Source organism: Tachyglossus aculeatus, chromosome 22 (assembly GCF_015852505.1).
Source record: "Tachyglossus aculeatus isolate mTacAcu1 chromosome 22, mTacAcu1.pri, whole genome shotgun sequence".
NCBI classification, from domain to species: Eukaryota; Metazoa; Chordata; class Mammalia; order Monotremata; family Tachyglossidae; genus Tachyglossus; species Tachyglossus aculeatus.
In genome coordinates this window covers 50,042,993-50,062,177 of record NC_052087.1, presented here as the reverse complement: position 1 = coordinate 50,062,177, position 19,185 = coordinate 50,042,993, and the positions used below count along the sequence as shown (strand labels likewise).

General features: G+C 53.2%; 1 protein-coding gene across 1 annotated transcript; it reads left to right on the top strand.

Annotated features, from left to right (window-relative positions):
* The first annotated feature begins 6,851 nt into the window (after nt 1–6,851).
* On the top strand, nt 6,852–16,513 carry TMEM151A (transmembrane protein 151A). The gene is given in 3 exon segments (XM_038764769.1): nt 6,852–7,013; nt 15,099–16,247; nt 16,249–16,513. Coding segments are annotated over 3 exon segments (1,392 nt in total). The 5' UTR covers nt 6,852–6,938; the 3' UTR covers nt 16,417–16,513.
* The last annotated feature ends 2,672 nt before the right edge of the window (nt 16,514–19,185 follow it).

Below are 19,185 nucleotides of genomic sequence, written 5' to 3'. Positions count from 1 at the left end.
GTTCCTCCCCCTCCTCCTTCCCTCACCCCCAACGATCTGGCCTCCTACTTCATTAATAAAATTAAATCCATCAGGTCTGAGCTCCCCAAAGTCACTCCCCCCCACCTTCTCCAACCCCCCTGCTCTCAACCCTCTCCGCTACTCTCCCATCCTTCCCAGCAGTATCCTCAGATGAGATTTCCTCCCTCCTCTCTAGTGCTACTCCGGCCACCTGAACTTCTGACCCCATTCCCTCTCATCTTATGAAACCTCTCGCTCCATCCCTTCTCCCCTCCTTAACTTCCATCTTCAACCACTCACTCTCAACTGGTTCCTTCCCCTCCGCCTTCAAACATGCCCACGTCTCTCCTATCCTAAAATAACCCTCTCTTGACCCCACCTCACCGTCTAGTTATTGCCCTATCTCCCTCCTACCATTCCTTTCCAAACTCCTTGAACGAGTCGTCTACATGCGCCGCCTCGAATTCCTCAACGTCAACTCTCTCCTAGACCCCCTCCAATCTGGCTTCCATCCCCTACATTCTACGGAAACTGCCCTCTCAAAGGTCACCAATGACCTCCTGCTTGCCAAATCCAACGGCTCCTACTCTGTCCCAATCCTCCTCGACCTCTCAGCTGCCTTCGACACTGTGGCCCACCCCCTTCTCCTCAACACACTATCCAACCTTGGCTTCACAGACTCTGTCCTCTCACGGTTCTCCTCTTATCTCTCCGCCCATTCATTCTCAGTCTCTTTTGCGGGCTCCTCCTCCCCCTCCCATCCCCTTACTGTGGGGGTTCCTCAAGGGTCAGTTCTCAGTCCCCTTCTGTTCTCTACACGCACTCCCTCGGTGAACTCATTCGCTCCCACGGCTTCAACTATCATCTCTATGCTGATGACACCCCAATCTACATCTCTGCCCCTGCTCTCTCTCCCTCCCTCCAGGTTCATATCTCCTCCTGCCTTCAGGACATCTCCCTCTGGATGTCTGCCCGCCATCTAAAACTCAACATGTCCAAGACTGAACTCCTTATCTTCCCTCCCAAACCCTGCCCTCTCCATGACTTTCCCATCACTGTTGACGGCACTACCGTCCTTCCCGTCTCACGAGCCCGCAACCTTGGTGTCATCCTCGACTCCGCTCTCTCATTCACCCCTCACATCCAACCCATCACCAAAACCTGCCGGTCTCAGCTCCTCAACATCGCCAAGATCCACCCTTTCCTCTCCATCCAAACTGCTTACCCTGCACATTCAATCTCTCATCCTATCCCGACTGGATTACTGCATCAGCCTCCTCTCTGATCTCCCATCCTCCTGTCTCTCCCCACTTCAATCTATACTTCACGCCACTGTCCGGATCGTCTTGGTGCAGAAACGCTCTGAGCATGTTACTCCCCTCCTCAAAAATCTCCAGTGGCTACCAAACAACCTATGCATCAGGCAAAGACTCCTCATCCTCGGCTTCAGGGCTCTCCATCCCCTTGCCCCCTCCTACCTCACCTCCCTTCTCTCCTTCTCCAGCCCAGCACACACCCTCCGCTCCTCTGCCGCTAACCTCCTCAATGGGCCTCGTTCTTGCCTGTCCCGCCATCGACTCCTGGCCAACGTCCTCCCCCTGGCCTGAAATGCCCTCCCTCCTCACATCCGCCAAGCTCGCTCTCTTCCTCCCTTCAAAGCCCTACTGAGAGCTCACCTCCTCCAGGAGGCCTTCCCACACTGAGGCCCCTCCTTCCTCTCCCTCTCCTCCCCTTCCCCATCCCCTGCCTTACCTCTTTCCCCTCCCCACAGCACCTGTATATATGTATATGTTTGTATGTATTAATTACTCTATTTATTTATTTATTGTACTTGTACATATTTATTCTATTTATTTTATTTTGTTGATATGTTTCGTTTTGTTGTCTGTCTCCCCCTTCTAGACTGTGAGCCCGCTGTTGGGTAGGGACCGTCTCTATATGTTGCCAACTTGTACTTCCCAAGCGCTTAATACAGTGCTCTGCACACAGTAAGTGCTCAATAAATACGATTGAATGAATGAATGAATGAGAAGCAGTGTGGCTCAATGGAAAGAGCACAGGCTTTGGAGTCAGAGGTCTTGGGTTCAAATCTTGACTGCCAATTGTCAGCTGTGTGACTTTGGGCAAGTCACTTCACTTCTCTGGCCTCAGTTCCCTCATCTGTAAAATGGGGATGAAGACTGTGAGCCCCCTGTTGGACAACCTGATCACTTTATAACTTCCCCAGCGCTTAGAACAGTGCTTTGCACAGAGTAAGCACTTACTAAATGCCATCATTATTATTATTATTGTTATGTGCCAAGTACTGTTCCAAGTGCGGGGATAGATACAAGGTCATCAGGTTGTCCTCCGTGGGGCTCACAGTCTTAACCAAAGAACACGGGCTTGGGAGTCAGAGGTCATGGGTTCTAATCCTGCCTCCGCCACTTGTCAGCTGTGGGACTTTGGGCAAGTCATTTCACTTCTCTGGGACTCAGTGACCTCATCTGGAAAATCGGGATTAAGACTGTGAGTCAGGTCGTTGGTTCTAATCCCGACCGCCACTTTTCAGCTGTGTGATTTTGGGCAAGTCACTTAATCAATCAATCAATCAATCAATCAATCGTATTTATTGAGCACTTACTGTGTGCAGAGCACTGTACTAAGCGCTTGGGAAGTCCAAGTTGGCAACATATAGAGACAGTCCCTACCCAACAGCAGGCTCACAGTCTAGAAGGGGGAGACAGAGAACAAGACCAAACATACTAACAAAATAAAGTAAATAGAATAGATATGTACAAGTAAAATAAATCAATAAATAAATAGAGTAATAAATATGTACAAACATATATACATATATACAGGTGCTGTGGGGAAGGGAAGGAGGTAAGATGGGGGGGATGGCGAGGGGGACGAGGGGGAGAGGAAGGAGGGGGCTGAGTGTGGGAAGGCCTCCTGGAGGAGGTGAGCTCTCAGTAGGGCCTTGAAGGGAGGAAGAGAGCGAGCTTGGCGGATGGGCAGAGGGATTGGGGGCATTCCAGGCCCGGGGGATGACGTGGGCCGGGGGTCGATGGTGGGACAGGCGAGAACGAGGCCTAACGGTGAGGAGATTAGCGGCGAGAGGAGCGGAGGGTGCGGGCTGGGCTGGAGAAGGACAGAAGGGAGGTGAGGGAGGAGGGGGCCAGGGGATGGATGGATGGATGGATGGACAGCCTTGAAGTCCAGGGTGAGGAGTTTCTGCCTGATGTGCAGATTGATTGGTAGCCACTGGAGATTTTTGAGGAGGGGAGTAACATGCCCAGAGAGTTTCTGGACAAAGACGATCCGGGCAGCCGCATGAAGTATGGATTGAAGAGGGGAGAGACACGAGGATGGGAGATCAGAGAGAAGGCTGATGCAGTAGTCCAGATGGGGTAGGATGAGAGCTTGAACGAGCAAGGATTTCTACTGATGCCCGCTTACTTGTATTGATGCCTGCTTTCCCCCCCCACCTCTGGACGGTGACCCCGTCGTGGGCAGGGGTTGTCTATTTGCTGTACTGTACCTTCCAAGCGCTTAGTCCAGTGCTCTGCACACAGTAAGCACTCAGTAGATGCGACTGAGCCCCCAGTGGGACAACCTGATCACCGTGTGACCTCCCTAGCGCTTAGAGCAGTGCTCTGCACATAGTAAGCGTGTAGTAAATGCCATCATTATATGTGTGTGTGTGATTCTATTGCTTTCTACTGATGCCCGTTTACTTGTATTGATGCCTGCTTTCCCCCCACCTCTGGACGGTGACCCCGTCGTGGGCAGGGGTTGTCTATTTGCTGTACTGTACCTTCCAAGCGCTTAGTCCAGTGCTCTGCACACAGTAAGCACTCAGTAGATGTGACTGAGCCCCCCGTGGGACAACCTGATCACCTTGTGACCTCCCCAGCACTTAGAGCAGTGCTCTGCACATAGTAAGTGCTCAATAAATGCTCTCATGATTATTATTAAATGAATGACTGCATGAAGGTAAATGTAAATGCCATCATTATATATATATGTATATATACATATGTATATGTATACATATGTATATGTATATATATGTATGTATATATATATATATGTGTGTGTGTGTGTCATTCTATTGATTTCTACTGATGCCCGTTTACTTGTATTGATGCCTGCTTTCCCCCCACCTCTGCCCCGTCGTGGGCAAGGGTTGTCTATTTGCTGTATTGTAACTTCCGAGCGCTTAGTCCAGTCCTCTGCACACAGTAAGCACTCAGTAGATACGACTGAGCCCCACGTGGGACAACCTGATCACCTTGTGACCTCGCCAGCGCTTAGAGCAGTGCTCTGCACATAGTAAGTGCTCAATAAATGCCATCATTACTTATACATATATATGTGTCATTCTATTGATTTCTACTGATGCCCGTTTACTTGTATTGATGCCTTCTTTCCCCCCACCTCTGCCCCGTCGTGGGCAAGGGTTGTCTATTTGCTGTATTGTACCTTCCGAGCGCTTAGTCCAGTGCTCTGCACACAGTAAGCACTCAGTAGATACGACTGGGCCCCACGTGGGACAACCTGATCACCTGGTGACCTCCCCAGCGCTTAGAGCAGTGCTCTGCACATAGTAAGCGCTTAATAAATGCCATCATTATATATATGTGTCATTCTATTGATTTCTACTGATGCCCGTTTCCTTGTATTGATGCCTGCTTTCCCCCTACCTCTGCCCCGTCGTGGGCAAGGGTTGTCTATCTGCTGTACTGTACCTTCCGAGTGCTTAGTCCAGTGCTCTGCACACAGTAAGCACTCAGTAGATGCGACTGGGCCCCCCGTGGGACAACCTGATCACCTTGTGACCTCCCCAGCGCTTAGAGCAGTGCTCTGCACATAGAAAGCGCTCAATAAATGCTCTCATGATTATTATTAAATGAATGACTGCATGAAGGTAAATGTAAATGCCATCATTATATATATATGTATATATACATATGCGTATGTATATATATATGTAGGTATATGTATATGTGTGTGTGTGTGTGTGTGTGTCATTCTATTGATTTCTACTGATGCCCGTTTACTTGTATTGATGCCTGCTTTTCCCCCACCTCTGCCCCGTCGTGGGCAAGGGTTGTCTATTTGCTGTGCTGTACCTTCCAAGAGCTTAGTCCAGTGCTCTGCACACAGTAAGCGCTCAGTAGATGCGACTGGGCCCCCCGTGGGACAACCTGATCACCTGGTGACCTTGCCAGTGCTTAGAGCAGTGCTCTGCACATAGTAAGCGCTCAATAAATGCTCTCATCATTATTATTAAATGAATGACAGCATGAAGGTAAATGTAAATGCCATCATTATATATATGTATATATACATATGTATATGTATATATATGTATATATATATGTGTGTGTGTGTGTGTGTGTGTGTGTCATTCTATTGATTTCTACTGATGCCCGCTTACTTGTATTGATGCCTTCTTTCCCCCCACCTCTGCCCCGTCGTGGGCAAGGGTTGTCTATCTGCTGTACTGTACCTTCCGAGCGCTTAGTCCAGTGCTCTGCACACAGTAAGCGCTCAGTAGATGCGACTGGGCCCCCCGTGGGACAACCTGATCACCTGGTGACCTCCCCAGCGCTTAGAGCAGTGCTCTGCACATAGTAAGCGCTCAATAAATGCTCTCATGATTATTATTAAATGAATGACTGCATGAAGGTAAATGTAAATGCCATCATTATATATATATATATGTATATATACATATGCGTATGTATATATATATGTAGGTATATATATATGTGTGTGTGTGTGTGTGTCATTCTATTGATTTCTACTGATGCCCGTTTACTTGTATTGATGCCTTCTTTCCCCCCACCTCTGCCCCGTCGTGGGCAAGGGTTGTCTATTTGCTGTACTGTACCTTCCAAGAGCTTAGTCCAGTGCTCTGCACACAGTAAGCGCTCAGTAGATGCGACTGGGCCCCCCGTGGGACAACCTGATCACCTGGTGACCTCCCCAGCACTTAGAGCAGTGCTCTGCACATAGTAAGTGCTCAATAAATGCCATCATTACTTATACATATATATGTGTCATTCTATTGATTTCTACTGATGCCCGTTTCCTTGTATTGATGCCTGCTTTCCCCCCACCTCTGCCCCGTCGTGGGCAAGGGTTGTCTATCTGCTGTACTGTACCTTACAAGCGCTTAGTCCAGTGCTCTGCACACAGTAAGCACTCAGTAGATGCGACTGGGCCCCCCGTGGGACAACCTGATCACCTGGTGACCTCCCCAGCGCTTAGAGCAGTGCTCTGCACATAGTAAGCGCTCAATAAATGCTCTCATGGTTATTATTAAAGGAATGACTGCATGAAGGTAAATGTAAATGCCATCATTATATATATGTATATATACATATGTACATGTATATATATATATGTGTGTGTGTGTGTGTGTGTGTGTGTGTGTGTGTGTCATTCTATTGATTTCTACTGACGCCCGCTTACTTTTATTGATGCCTGCTTTCCCCCCACCTCTGCCCCGTCGTGGGCAAGGGTTGTCTATCTGCTGTACTGTACCTTCCAAGCGCTTAGTCCAGTGCTCTGCACACAGTAAGCACTCAGTAGATGCGACTGGGCCCCCCGTGGGACAACCTGATCACCTGGTGACCTCCCCAGCGCTTAGAGCAGTGCTCTGCACATAGTAAGCGCTCAATAAATGCTCTCATGGTTATTATTAAAGGAATGACTGCATGAAGGTCGGGGGAGGAGGAGGAGGAGGAAGGCGGGGCGGGGCGGGCCTGGGCATGGGCCCGGCCTCCATCCCCACCGCCCCTGCGATTCCGCACTCCCTCCCCGGCTTCCGAGCCGAGTGGAGCCCGGTCCCTCGGTGCCCACCGGTTCCGGTGCCCCCCACCCCCGGTGCCCACCGGTCCCGGCTCCCCTAGGATGCCCAGGGCCCCGGGGGAGGAGCCGACACCATGCCCGGCGGCGAAGGCGAGGGCGAGGACCAGCTGCCCACGCCGACCCCTGATGGGGAGCATCTCCGGGAGGAGGTAACGGGGGACCAGACATTCATTCATTCATTCATTCAATCCTATTTAGTGAGCGCTTCCTGTGTGTAGAGCACTGGACTAAGCGCTTGGGAAGCACAAGTCGGGCCAGATGAGGAGGGGAGAAATGGGGGGCAAAGGGGGCGAGACCCCAAGGTGGCAGAGAGGAGGAGGAAGGGAGAGGGCCCGGTCCCAGCTTCCCCCCAAATCCCGGTTTGGGCCTGGGGAGGCGGTTGGCATCACATAAGAGAGCGCTTAGAACAGTGCTTTGCACATTCATTCATTCAGTCCTATTTAGTGAGCGCTTCCTGTGTGCAGAGCACTGGACTAAGCGCTTGGGAAGCACAAGTCGGGCCAGATGAGGAGGGGAGAAATGGGGGGGCAAGGGGGGCGAGACCCCAAGGTGGCAGAGAGGAGGAGGAGGGGAGAGGGCCCGGTCCCAGTTTCCCCCCAAATCCCGGTTCGGGCCTGGGGCGGCAGTTGGCATCATCATCATCATCATCATCATCAATCGTATTTATTGAGCGCTTACTGTGTGCAGAGCACTGGACTAAGCGCTTGGGAAGTACAAATTGGCAGCATCTAGAGACAGTCCCTACCCAACAGTGAGCTCACAGTCTAAAAGGGGGAGACAGAGAACAAAACCAAACATACTAACAAAATAAAATGAACAGCGCTTAGAACAGTGCTTTGCACATAGTAAGCGCTTAACAAATGCCATCATTATTATTATTTTTATTATTAGACACCAATAACGGGGAGCTGGGAGATGTGGACCCGGGGTGGGGGCGGGCTGGGGACCCCAAGTCACCTCCCCTCGCCCAGATTGTTGGGGGCGGAAAGGCCGGAGGGCAGAGGCGCCCTCAGAGCCTCGTCCCCATCCAGTGATAATAATAATAATAATAATGATGGCATTTGTTAAGCGCTCACTATGTGCAAAGCACTGCTCTAAGCGCTGGGGGGGACACAAGGTGATCAGGTTGTCCCGCGTGGGGCTCACAATCATAATAATAATAATGTTGGCATTTGTTAAGCGCTTACTATGTGCAAAGCACTGCTCTAAGCGCTGGGGGGATACAAGGTGATCAGGTTGTCCCGCTTGGGGCTCACAGTCATAATAATAATAATAATAATGTTGGCATTTGTTAAGCGCTTACTATGTGCGAAGCACTGCTCTAAGCGCTGGCGGGGGGAGGATACAAGGTGATCAGGTTGTCCCGCGTGGTGCTCACAGTCATCACCCCCATTTTCCAGATGAGGTCACTGAGGCTCCGAGCAGTGAAGTGACTTGCCCAAGGTGACACAGCAGACAGGTGGCGGAGCCGGGATTCGAACCCACGACCCCTGACTCCAAAGCCCGGGCTCTTTCCACTGAGCCACGCTGCTTCCCTATGATGTCAAGCCAGGAGGTGGCAAAGCCAGGGCCCGCCCCCCGCCCTCCTATCTTCGGGGTGACCCGTCCGCAAAGGGGGGCAGGGGGGCAGGGCCGGCTAGAGGGGCGTCCAAGGGGTCCCGAGCTTCCCTGGGGGGGGCACAACCATAGCCCCTTCTCCTCCCCTCCCCGTGCCCCCCTTTGGTCCGGGGAGCAGCTCACGAGGGACTGGGGTCTGCAATGCAGAAGCTGGGAACTGAGGGCAGAGCAAAACCCACAAGGGGAGGGCCGGAGGAGGAGCTGGGGGGATGGAGGAGGAGGAAGAGGAGGAGGAGGAGGAGGAGGAGGAGGAGGAGGAGGAGGAGGAGAAGAAGGAGGAGGAGGAGGAGGAGGAGGAGGAGGAAGAAGGGAAGAGGGAGGAGGAGATGGAAAAGAGGAGGCGAAGCAGCGTGGCGCAGTGGAAAGAGCTCGAGCTTTGGGGTCAGAGGTCATGGGTTCAAATAATAATAATAATAATAATAATGATGATGATGGCATTTATTAAGCGCTTACTATGTGCAAAGCACTGTTCTAAGCGCTGGGGAGGTTACAAGGTGATCAGCTTGTCCCACAGGGGCTCACAGTCTTAATCCCCATTTTACATACGAGGGAACTGAGGCCCAGAGAAGTGAACTGTATATATATGTATATATATATATATAACTGTATACATGTATATATGTTTGTACGTATTTATTACTCTATTTATTTATTTATTTTACTTGTACATATCTATTCTATTTATTTTATTTTGATAATATGTTTTGTTTTGTTGTCTGTCTCCCCCTTCTAGACTGTGAGCCCACTGTTGTAGGGACCGTCTCTATATGTTGCCAACTTGTACTCCCCGAGCGCTTAGTACAGTGCTCTGCACACAGTAAGCGCTCAATAAATACGATTGATTGATTGATTGATTGAGAAGAAGAAGGAGGCGGAGGAGGAGGAGGAGGAGGAGGAGGAGGAAGGGAAGAGGGAGGAGAAGATGTAAAAGGAGAAGCAGCGTGGCGTAGTGGAAAGAGCTCGAGCTTTGGGGTCAGAGGTCATGGGTTCAAATAATAATAATAATAATAATGATGATGGCATTTATTAAGCGCTTACTATGTGCAAAGCACTGTTCTAAGCGCTGGGGAGGTTACAAGGTGATCAGGTTGTCCCACGGGGGGCTCACAGTCTTCATCCCCATTTTACATACGAGGGAACTGAGGCCCAGAGAAGTGAACTGTATACATATGTATATATATATATATATATATATATATATATATTATATATATAACTGTATACATGTATATATGTTTGTACGTATTTATTACTCTCTTTATTTTACTTGTACATATCTATTCTATTTATTTTATTTTGTTAATATGTTTTGTTTTGTTCTCTGTCTCCCCCTTCTAGACTGTGAGCCCACTGTTGTAGGGACCGTCTCTATATGTTGCCAAATTGTACTTCCCAAGCGCTTAGTACAGTGCTCTGCACAAAGTGAGCGCTCAATAAATACGATTGATTGATTGATTGATTGATTGATTGATTGAAGCTGGCAGAGAGACCCTGGGCCTGGCTGTCAGGAAGACGAGGAAGGGAGATTTCCTCCACGTCCTTCCTCCGGGATGGTCCCTCCTAACCTGGCCTTCCAGGCGGGATGGAGGGTGGGAGAAGCAGATCCCAGGGGGGAATGAGGTGGGGGGATTGATCACTCCCCCTGGACCCTCCCCACCCTCCCGCCCGGCCTGGAGCCTGCCAGGAATTGAGGGTGGTTGAAGGGAGTTAAGGTGTGGTTGTGGTGGTGATAATAATAATAATTATGGCATTTATTAAGCGCTTACTATGTACAAAACACTGTTCTAAGCACTGGGGAGGATACAAGGTGATCAGGTTGCCCCACGGGGGGCTCACAGTCTTCATCCCCATTTTACAGATGAGGGAACTGAGGCACAGAGAATGTGTATGAGGGGTGTTTATTATGTAGGAATATGAATGGGGGTGGGAGAGGTCCGTGCTCGGGAGGGTGAGGGGATAATAATAATAATTATTATTATTATAGCATTTGTTAAGCACTTACTGTGTTCTTTTAGACTGTGAGCCCACTGTTGGGTAGGGACTGTCTCCATATGTTGCCAACTTGTACTTTCCAAGCGCTTAGTACAGTGCTCTGCACACAGTAAGCGCTCTATAAATACGACTGATTGGTTGATTGTGTGCCAAGCACTAGTCTAAGCCCTGGGGTAAAGACAAGGTAATCAGGTTGTCATTCACTCATTCAATCGTATTTATTGAGCGCTTACTGTGTGCAGAGCACTGTACTAAGCGCTTGGGAAGTACAAGTCGGCAACATACGGAGACGGTCCCTACCCGACAACGGGCTCCCAGTCTAGGAGGGGGAGATGGACAACAAAACAAAACATGGAGACAGGTGTCAAAACAGGAAAAATAGAATTACAGCTATATGCACATCATTAGCGGGGCTCACAGTCTTCATCCCCATTTAACAGATGACCGTAGGGAGGTGTGTATGGAGGAGAGGGTGTTTTTCATTCATTTATTCATTCCGTCGTATTCTTTGAGCGCTTACTGTGTGCAGAGCACTGTACTGAGCGCTCGGGGGAGTCCAATAGAACAGTATAACAGATGCATCTCCCCCCTCCCTCTTCTCACTGCCTCTCGCTCCTGCCCTGGGGTCTGATCTGGGGCTACAATAATAATGTTGGTATTAAGCTCTTACTATGTGCCAAGCACTGTTCTAAGCGCTGGGGGGATACAAGGTAATCAAGGTTGTCCCCCGTGGGGCTCACGACCTTAATCCCCATTTTACAGATGAGGGAACTGAGGCCCAGAGAAGCGAAGTGACTTGCCCAAAGTCACACAGCTGAGTTAAGTGCTTAGAACAGTGCTTTGCACCTAGTAAGCGCTTAACAAATACCATTATTATTATTATTAAGTGGCAGAGCCAAGCCTGGGCTCTTTCCACTGAGGCACGCTGCTTCTCCTATGGGAGTAGGTGGGAGTTAGCAGCCCCCACGGACCCCTGCTTCCTTCTCTGAACCCTGGCCTCCACTGTCCCCTCCGAATCCCCTCTTTCCAGGGGGTCTTCTCTGCCTTTTCCAGCCCCTTTCCCATCCCTCCAGGTCCCTGCCGTTTCCCTGCCTCATCCTCCCCACTCACAGTAAGCCCTCAATAAATACGATTGATTGATTGATTGATGCCAATCGGTGGGGAAGGAGGGGCTGGAAGTAGACTGTGAGCCCACTGTTGGGTAGGGGCCGTCTCTATATGTTGCCAACTTGTACTTCTCAAGCGCTTAGTACAGTGCTCTGCACACAGTAAGCACTCAATAAATACGATTGATTGATTGATTAGTAAAACTAGAGCCCACAGGAGGCAGGGGTCGGGGGAGATGGGGAGAGGGCTTGTCATTCATTCATTCATTCATTCATTCAATCGTATTTATTGAGCGCTTACTGTGTGCAGAACAGTGGACTAAGCGCTTGGGAAGTACAAGCCGGCAACATAGAGAGACGGTTCCTACCCCACAACGGGCTCCCAGTCTAGAAGGGGGACACGGACAACCAAACAAAACATGGAGACAGGTGTCAAAATCGTTGAAACCAGAATTATAGCTATATGCACATCATTAACAAAATAAAAAGAATAGTAAATATGTACTATATGGCTGTTAACACTGTCCAAATATTTCCTAACATTGTGTTGTGATGACCCAGCCAAGAGGATAAAGTCTCAATTGTATTTTCAACACAGTCTTATAGATGTCTCTTAAATATCTGATGCAGAAAGAAATATTTGATACCACCAGCATCTGAATCTTCCTTGTCCCATAGCAGGGCATTGGAGAATTTCATTGTTTGGAGAAAGTCTTTGTAGACAAATAACCTCTACCTAATCAATGAGTAACAAATATCCTATGAATTGTACATACCAGTGTAAAAAAACAAACAAGCAAACAAACACTCCAGGGGGAGGGGCAGGGGGTTGGCAGATCATCATCAATCATCATCAATCGTATTTATTGAGCGCTTACTGTGTGCAGAGCACTGTACTAAGCGCTTGGGAAGTACAAGTTGGCAACATATAGAGACAGTCCCTACCCAACAGTGGGCTCACAGTCTAAAAGGGTAAGGGTAAGATCAGACTGAAACTTCCCCATTAATCAAACCTCTTGAGCGCTTACTGTGTGCAGAGCATTGGACTAAGCGCTTGGGAAGTACAAGTTGGCAACAGATAGAGACGGTCCCTACCCAACAGCGGGCTCACAGTCGAGAGGGGGAAGACAGACAACAAAACAAAACATGTTAACAAAATAAAATAAATAGAATACATATGTACAAGTAAAATAAATAGAGTAATAAATATTTACAAATCGACCCCAGCATTTAGAGCAGTGCTAGACACGGAGTAAGTGCATAAACGGATGCCAACGTGCGTGTGGAGGGGGGCCAGGCCAGAGGGCAGAGGGCGACCAGACTCAACTCCGAGTGTCGGGGATCCTCCAGAAGAGGATTTTGACGGGGTAGGGGGTCTCCCCAGGACCACATTTGACTCTGGAGGAGGAGCCGGTCTGGGTGACGGGGTCCAGGGATGGACGGGTCGGGCCTGGGCTGGCGGGAGGGGCAGGGAGGCCAGGGGAAGGGACAAGCCCCCCATCTTTTCATCCATTCATTCCTTCAGTCGTCTTTATCGAGCGCCTACAGTGTGCAGAGCACTGGACTAAGCGCTGGGAAAGCACAATTGGGCACCAGATAGAGACAATCCCTATCCAACAACGGGCTCACAGTTTTCCGAGTGAAACGGTGGAACGCCACGCGCCCCTTCTCCCCCGCCACCCCCTACCCCCAACTCTCAGCCTCTTCTTCCCATCTTCCCGAATCCGCCCCTCTCCCTGGTCTCCTCCATTCATTCAATCGTATTGACTGAGCGCTTACTTTCATTCATTCATTCAGTCGTATTTATCAAGCGCTTACTGTGTGCAGAGCACTGGACTAAGCACTTGGGAAGTACAACCTGGCAACATATAGAGACGGTCTCTACCCAACAGTGGGCTCACAGTCTAGAAGGGGGAGACAGAGAACAAAACAAAATATATTAACAAACTAAAATAAATAGAATAAATATGTACAAATAAAATAAATAAATAGAGCAATAAATATGTACAAACATATATACATATATACAGGTGCTTACCGTGAGCAGAGCACTGGACTAGGCACTTAGTACACCTAAGCCTCCGTCCTTGAGGCTGGGGGCCTCCAATCCTGAGGCGAGCAGGGGGAGGAAAGACCCCTGGGCCTCCCCCCAGGCCCCACTCTGGAGCTGGAGAATAATAATACTAACAATGGTGTTTGTTAAGCGCTTACTATGTGCCAAGCACTGTTCTAAGCGCTGGTGGGGTATACAAGGTGATCAGGTTGTCCCACGCGGGGCTCCCAGTCTTCATCCCCATTTGACAGGTGAGGTCACTGAGGCCCAAGAGAAGCAAAGTGACTTGCCCAAAGTCCCACACCTGACAATTGGCATGAGCATGGGCTTTGGAGTCAAAGGTCATGGGTTCAAATCCCGGCTCCGCCAACTGTCAGCCGTGTGACTTTGGGCAAGTCACTTCACTGCAGCGTGGCTCAGTGGAAAGAGCCCGGGCTTTGGAGTCAGAGGTCATGGGTTCAAATCCCGGTTCCCCCACATGTCTGCTGTGTGACCTTGGGCAAGTCACTTAACTTCTCTGTGCCTCAGTTCCCTCATCTGGAAAATGGGGATTAAGACTGTGAGCCCCCCATGGGACAACCTGGTCACCTTGCAACCTCCCCGGCTCTTAGAACAGTGATTTGCACATAGTAAGCACTTAGTAAATGCCATTATTATTATTATTATTATTATTCTCTGTGCCTCAAGGACCTCATCTGTCAAATGGGGATTAAAACTGTGAGCCCCCCGTGGGACAACCTGATCACCTTGTAAACTCCCCAGCGCTTAGAATAGTGCTTTAATAATAATAATAACGATGACATTTATTAAGTGCTTACTATGTGCAAAGCACTGTTCTAAGCACTGGGGAGGTTACGAGAAGCAGCGTGGCTCAGTGGAAAGAGCACAGGCTTTGGAGTCAGAGGTCACGGGTTTGAATCCCGGCTCTTCCAATTGTCAGCTGTGTGACTTTGGGCAAGTCATTTAACTTCTTTGTGCCTCGGTTCCCTCATCTGTAAAACGGGGATTAAGACTGTGAGCCCCCTGTGGGACAACCTGATCACCTTGTAACCTCCCCAGCGCTTAGAACAGTGCTTTGCACATAGTAAGCGCTTAATAAATGCCATCATTATTATTATTATTATTACAAGGTGATCAACTTGTCCCTCAGGGGGCTCACAGTCAATCTCCATTTTACAGATGAGGTCACTGAGGCCCAGAGAAGTTAAGTGTCTAGGCGCTTAACAAATACCATCATTATTATTATTAATTGGTGGAGCCGGGATTCGGAGCCGTGACCTCTGACTCCCAAGCCCGGGCTCTTTCCACCGAGCCACGCTGCCCAGAAGGGGAAAGGCCTCCCCGCCCCGCAGTCTGGTCCATCCTGACGGCCGGTCCCTTCTCTCTCTGTCTCTCTGTCTCTCTGTCTCTGTCTCTGTTTCCGACTCCGGCTCTCGTCTCCCCCCTCGCCCCCTCCCCGCCCGCAGCAGCGACCCCTGAAACCGTCGCTGGGCGTTTCCCTGTGCCGCGAGTCCCACTGGAAGTGCCTCCTCCTCACCCTGCTCATCCACTCGTGCGGGGCGGTGGTGGCCTGGTGCCGGCTGGCCAGGGTCCCCCGGCTGGCCCCGGCCCCGGCCCCGGCCGCGGGCCCGCCGCCCACCTACGCGGCCAGCCCCTGCTCGGACGGCTACCTGTCCATCCCGCTGGCCTTCGCCTCCTTGCTGTACCTGCTGTACCTGGCCGAGTGCTGGCACTGCCAGGCGCGCCAGGCCCGGGCCCCGCGTACGGACGCGGCCACGGTGGAGGCCCTCGTCCGACGGCTGCAGCGGGCCCCTCCGTGCGTCTGGTGGCAGGCCACAAGCTACCACTACGTGCGGCGGACCCGCCAGGTGACCCGCTATCGCCACGGCGACGCTTACACCACCACCCAGGTCTACCACGAGCGGGCCGACAGCCGCACGGCCCGGGCCGAGTTCGACTACGCGGCCCACGGGGTCCGCGACGTGTCCAAGGAGCTGGCCGGCCTGGCCGACCACCCGGCCACCCGTCTGCGCTTCACCAAGGGCTTCAGCTTCGGCAGCGCCGAGGCCGAAGCGGCCTACCTGGGCCAGCGGGCCCTCTTCTTCGGTGCCCACGAGGGCCTCGACGACTACCTGGAGGCCCGCGAGGGGATGCACCTGAAAGGCGTGGACTTCCGCGAGTCCGTCCTGGTCTTCGCCGACCCGCGCCACCCACCCTGGCACGCCCGGGCCTGGGTCTTCTGGCTGGCCTCGGCGGCCACCCTGTCCTGGCCGCTGCGCGTCGTGGCCGCCGGCGCCACGGCTCACGTCCACTACCGCGTGGAGAAGCTGTTTGGGACCGGCTGCCCCCCGGGCCACCCGCCGCTGGCCCGGGTGGCCACGGTGGACTTCCCCGAGCTGGAGTGGCACATCCGCTCCAACCGCCAGCTGGTGCCCAGCTACTCGGAGGCCCTGCTCCTGGGCGGCCCGGGCTCGGCCGCCTTCCTAAGGGGCTGCCGTCGCTGCCGTCGCTCCGCCAGCTGCACCTCGCTGCCCCGCGCCCGGACCCCGGGCTCCCGCCTGCCCTTCAGCCGCAGCCGCCTCTCCCTGGGCGCGGCCGGGGTCGCCGCCGCCCCCCCCGCGGGTCTTCCGCAGCCTGAGCGGGGGGCTCCTGGGCCGGAGGGCCGAGGACGCCCGGCCCCTGGAGAGCCCCCCGTCCTACCAGGATGCCTTGGACTTCCCGGTGCTCATCGTCCACCGGGACGCCGGGTGCCGGGGGGACGGGGGGCTCCAGGGACCCTTCTGAGGAGGACGAGGAGGTGGACCCCCCCCCCCCCAGAGACCCTCCCCCAGCCGGACAGGGCTGGGAGAGCGGACGACGAAGGGCTGGGGGCGGGACGGGCCTGGCTCGCCCTTGAGCCGCGGGGACAGCGGTGCCACCCTGCCATCGGGGATGAGAGCCCCTCCTCCGCCCCCAGGACTGGCTACCAACCCCGGGAGTGGGTCCTCTTCCACCTCGGCGCTCCATGGGCGGGGGTCCCCCACCCCTTGGGGGTCTCAGCACCGACGCCCCCCACTGAAGCGCAGCCCCTTCCTCGGTTTAGATCTTTAGAGAAGCACAAAAAGAGGGGGCGGTGGGAGGGTCCCGCTTGCTCCTCGTGATGCCTCCCGGAAGAGGCACCTCTTGACTCGGTGCCACCCGCCCCTCCCAGGCCTTGTAGAATCTGCCCTCCTGCCCCCCTTGCCCCAATGCCCGGCAGCCTGGATTCCCCAGCTTCGAGCCGGACCCACTCAGTTCTCGAGGTGACATCCCCCCTCCTAGGGCCGCGGGCGGGCTCAGACTTTGGGCCTCAGGAGAGTTTAGTCCTTGGGCGGTGGTCGGGCTCAGACCTTGGGCCTCAGGAGAGTTTTGACCTTGGGCGTCGAGCGGGCTCGGACCTTGGGCCTCAGGAGAGTTTAGGCCTTGGGCAGTGGTCGGGCTCAGACCTTGGGCCTCAGGAGAGTTTAGACTTTGGGAGGCAGGCAGGCTCAGACCTTGGGCCTCAGGAGAGTTTAGAACTTGGGCGGCAGGTGGACTCAGACCTTGGGCCTCAGGAGAGTTTAGACCTTGGGCGGTGGGCGGACTCAGACTTTGAGCCTCAGGAGAGTTTAGACCTTGGGCCGTGGGCGGGCTTAGACCTTGAGCCGCGGGCGGGCTTAGACCTTGGGCCGCAGGCGGTCTGAAACCTTGGGCCACCGATGGGCTGAGACCTTGGGCCACGGGCAGATGCAGACCTTGGGCCACAGGCAGATGCAGACCTCGGGCCACGGGCGGGCTGAGGCCTTGGACAGGGAGTGTTATGGGGGCCTGTTCCGATTGGATTTACTGGACACCCCCCCACCCCCCCGGATCTGTCCCTGCCCCAGCCCCATGGAGCCCCCCCGCCCCAACTCTAGCCACTCCCCGTAATTGTCCCTGCCTTGGCCCCTGAGACCCCTCCCCACCCTTCCCACCCCCTCCCCTGGGCCCGGATACACATCAAGTAAGCACTCCGCCTCCACCTCTCCTTCCCTGGCGGCTGCAGACCCACTCCCGGACCTCAGCCTGCCTCCTCCGGCTCCGTACCCCAACCTCCCCCTGTTCCTTCTCTTCCCCCTCACTCAGGGACCCCTTCCCCACCTCACCCCCGCTCCCCACCCCCCGTATCCCTTACCCTAGGTCAGCCTGAGAGGAAGCCAAGACCCCATAGGGGCTTTCCCACAGCCCTCTGGGGCATGTGACCTAGCATCCCTGGGAGGGAGCTGGGGGGACGGGATTGCTGGGACCAGTGACAACTTGGCAACAGAACAACCGGTCTGGGCTTAGCTCCCCTCCTAGGTCCAGAACCTCCCACTCAGGGGTCCCTGGATCCTCACTTTGGCCTCCCCCGGGGGAGGTGGAGGGGCCGACCGAAGGAATCCAGCGGCAGGGAAGTCTCCCCCAACTTGGGGGCCGTGCTGGGAATGGAAGAGAGACCCAGGAAAGAGATAACCAAAATTAAAAAGTGTGAACCGCGACCTGCCTCCTGTCTCCCGCGCCATCTCCATCCCGTTCGTCCCTTCCGAGGAAACGGAAATCCCACTCCATTTCTTCCCAGCTCCCAAGGCAGCTGGTATGTTCCATCTGGCTGCCACCTCTCCCCGCCTCAGAGCTGGCTGCGACTCAAGCTGGTGGGTGGCAGCAGAAGACAGAGCTCAAAAGGAGGGGGGTTGGGGTGGGGGGCTGCAGGATGGAGGTGGGATCCAAGTGGGGCGGGAGCGGGTTGGAGGGGACCCCTGGGAGAGGCCAGGATGGTGAGGATTAACCAGGACCAGGTTTAGGCCTCGCAGGACTTCCCACCGGCCCCTGGTGGGATCTTGCATTTGGACGAACGGTTCTGTGGGCAGCCTGAGAGGCCGGCCAGGGAAGGGCTTGAAAGGGAAGAATCGATATTTGGAATCAATGATTGATCTAAGAAGCGGGGTCCAGAGACGCTTCCAGTAATGGAGACACGAGGCCGCAGCTTCGGACTCCAGAGATGCCCCCCCAGGGCAGTGACCGGGAGGATCTGGGACTTGGTTGGGGTCTCATCTCAGGGAAGGGGAGAGGAGTGAAGTGGCTTGGCTTGGTGGCTAGAGACTGGGCCAGGAAGCCAAAAGGACCTGGTTCTGACCCCGGCTCTTCCATTTGTCTGCTGTGTGACCCTGGGCAAGTCACTTCACTTCTCTGGGCTTCAGTTGCCTCATCTGCAAAAAGAAATGGGGATTAAAACCGTGAGCCCTAAGTGGGACAGGGACTGTGTCCAACCTGATTCATTTGTACGTACCCCAGTGCTTAGTACGGTGCCTGACACATGCTAAGCGCTTTCGAATCCTGGCTCCGCCACGTCTGCTGTGTGACCTTGGGCAAGTCACTTAACTTCTCGGAGCCTCAGTTCCCTCATCTGTAAAATGGAGATGATGACCGTGAGCCCCACGTGGGACAACCTGATCGCCTTGTATCCCCCCCCAGTGCTTGGAATGGTGCTTTGTGAGCCCACTGTTGGGTAGGGACTGTCTCTATATGTTGCCAACTTGT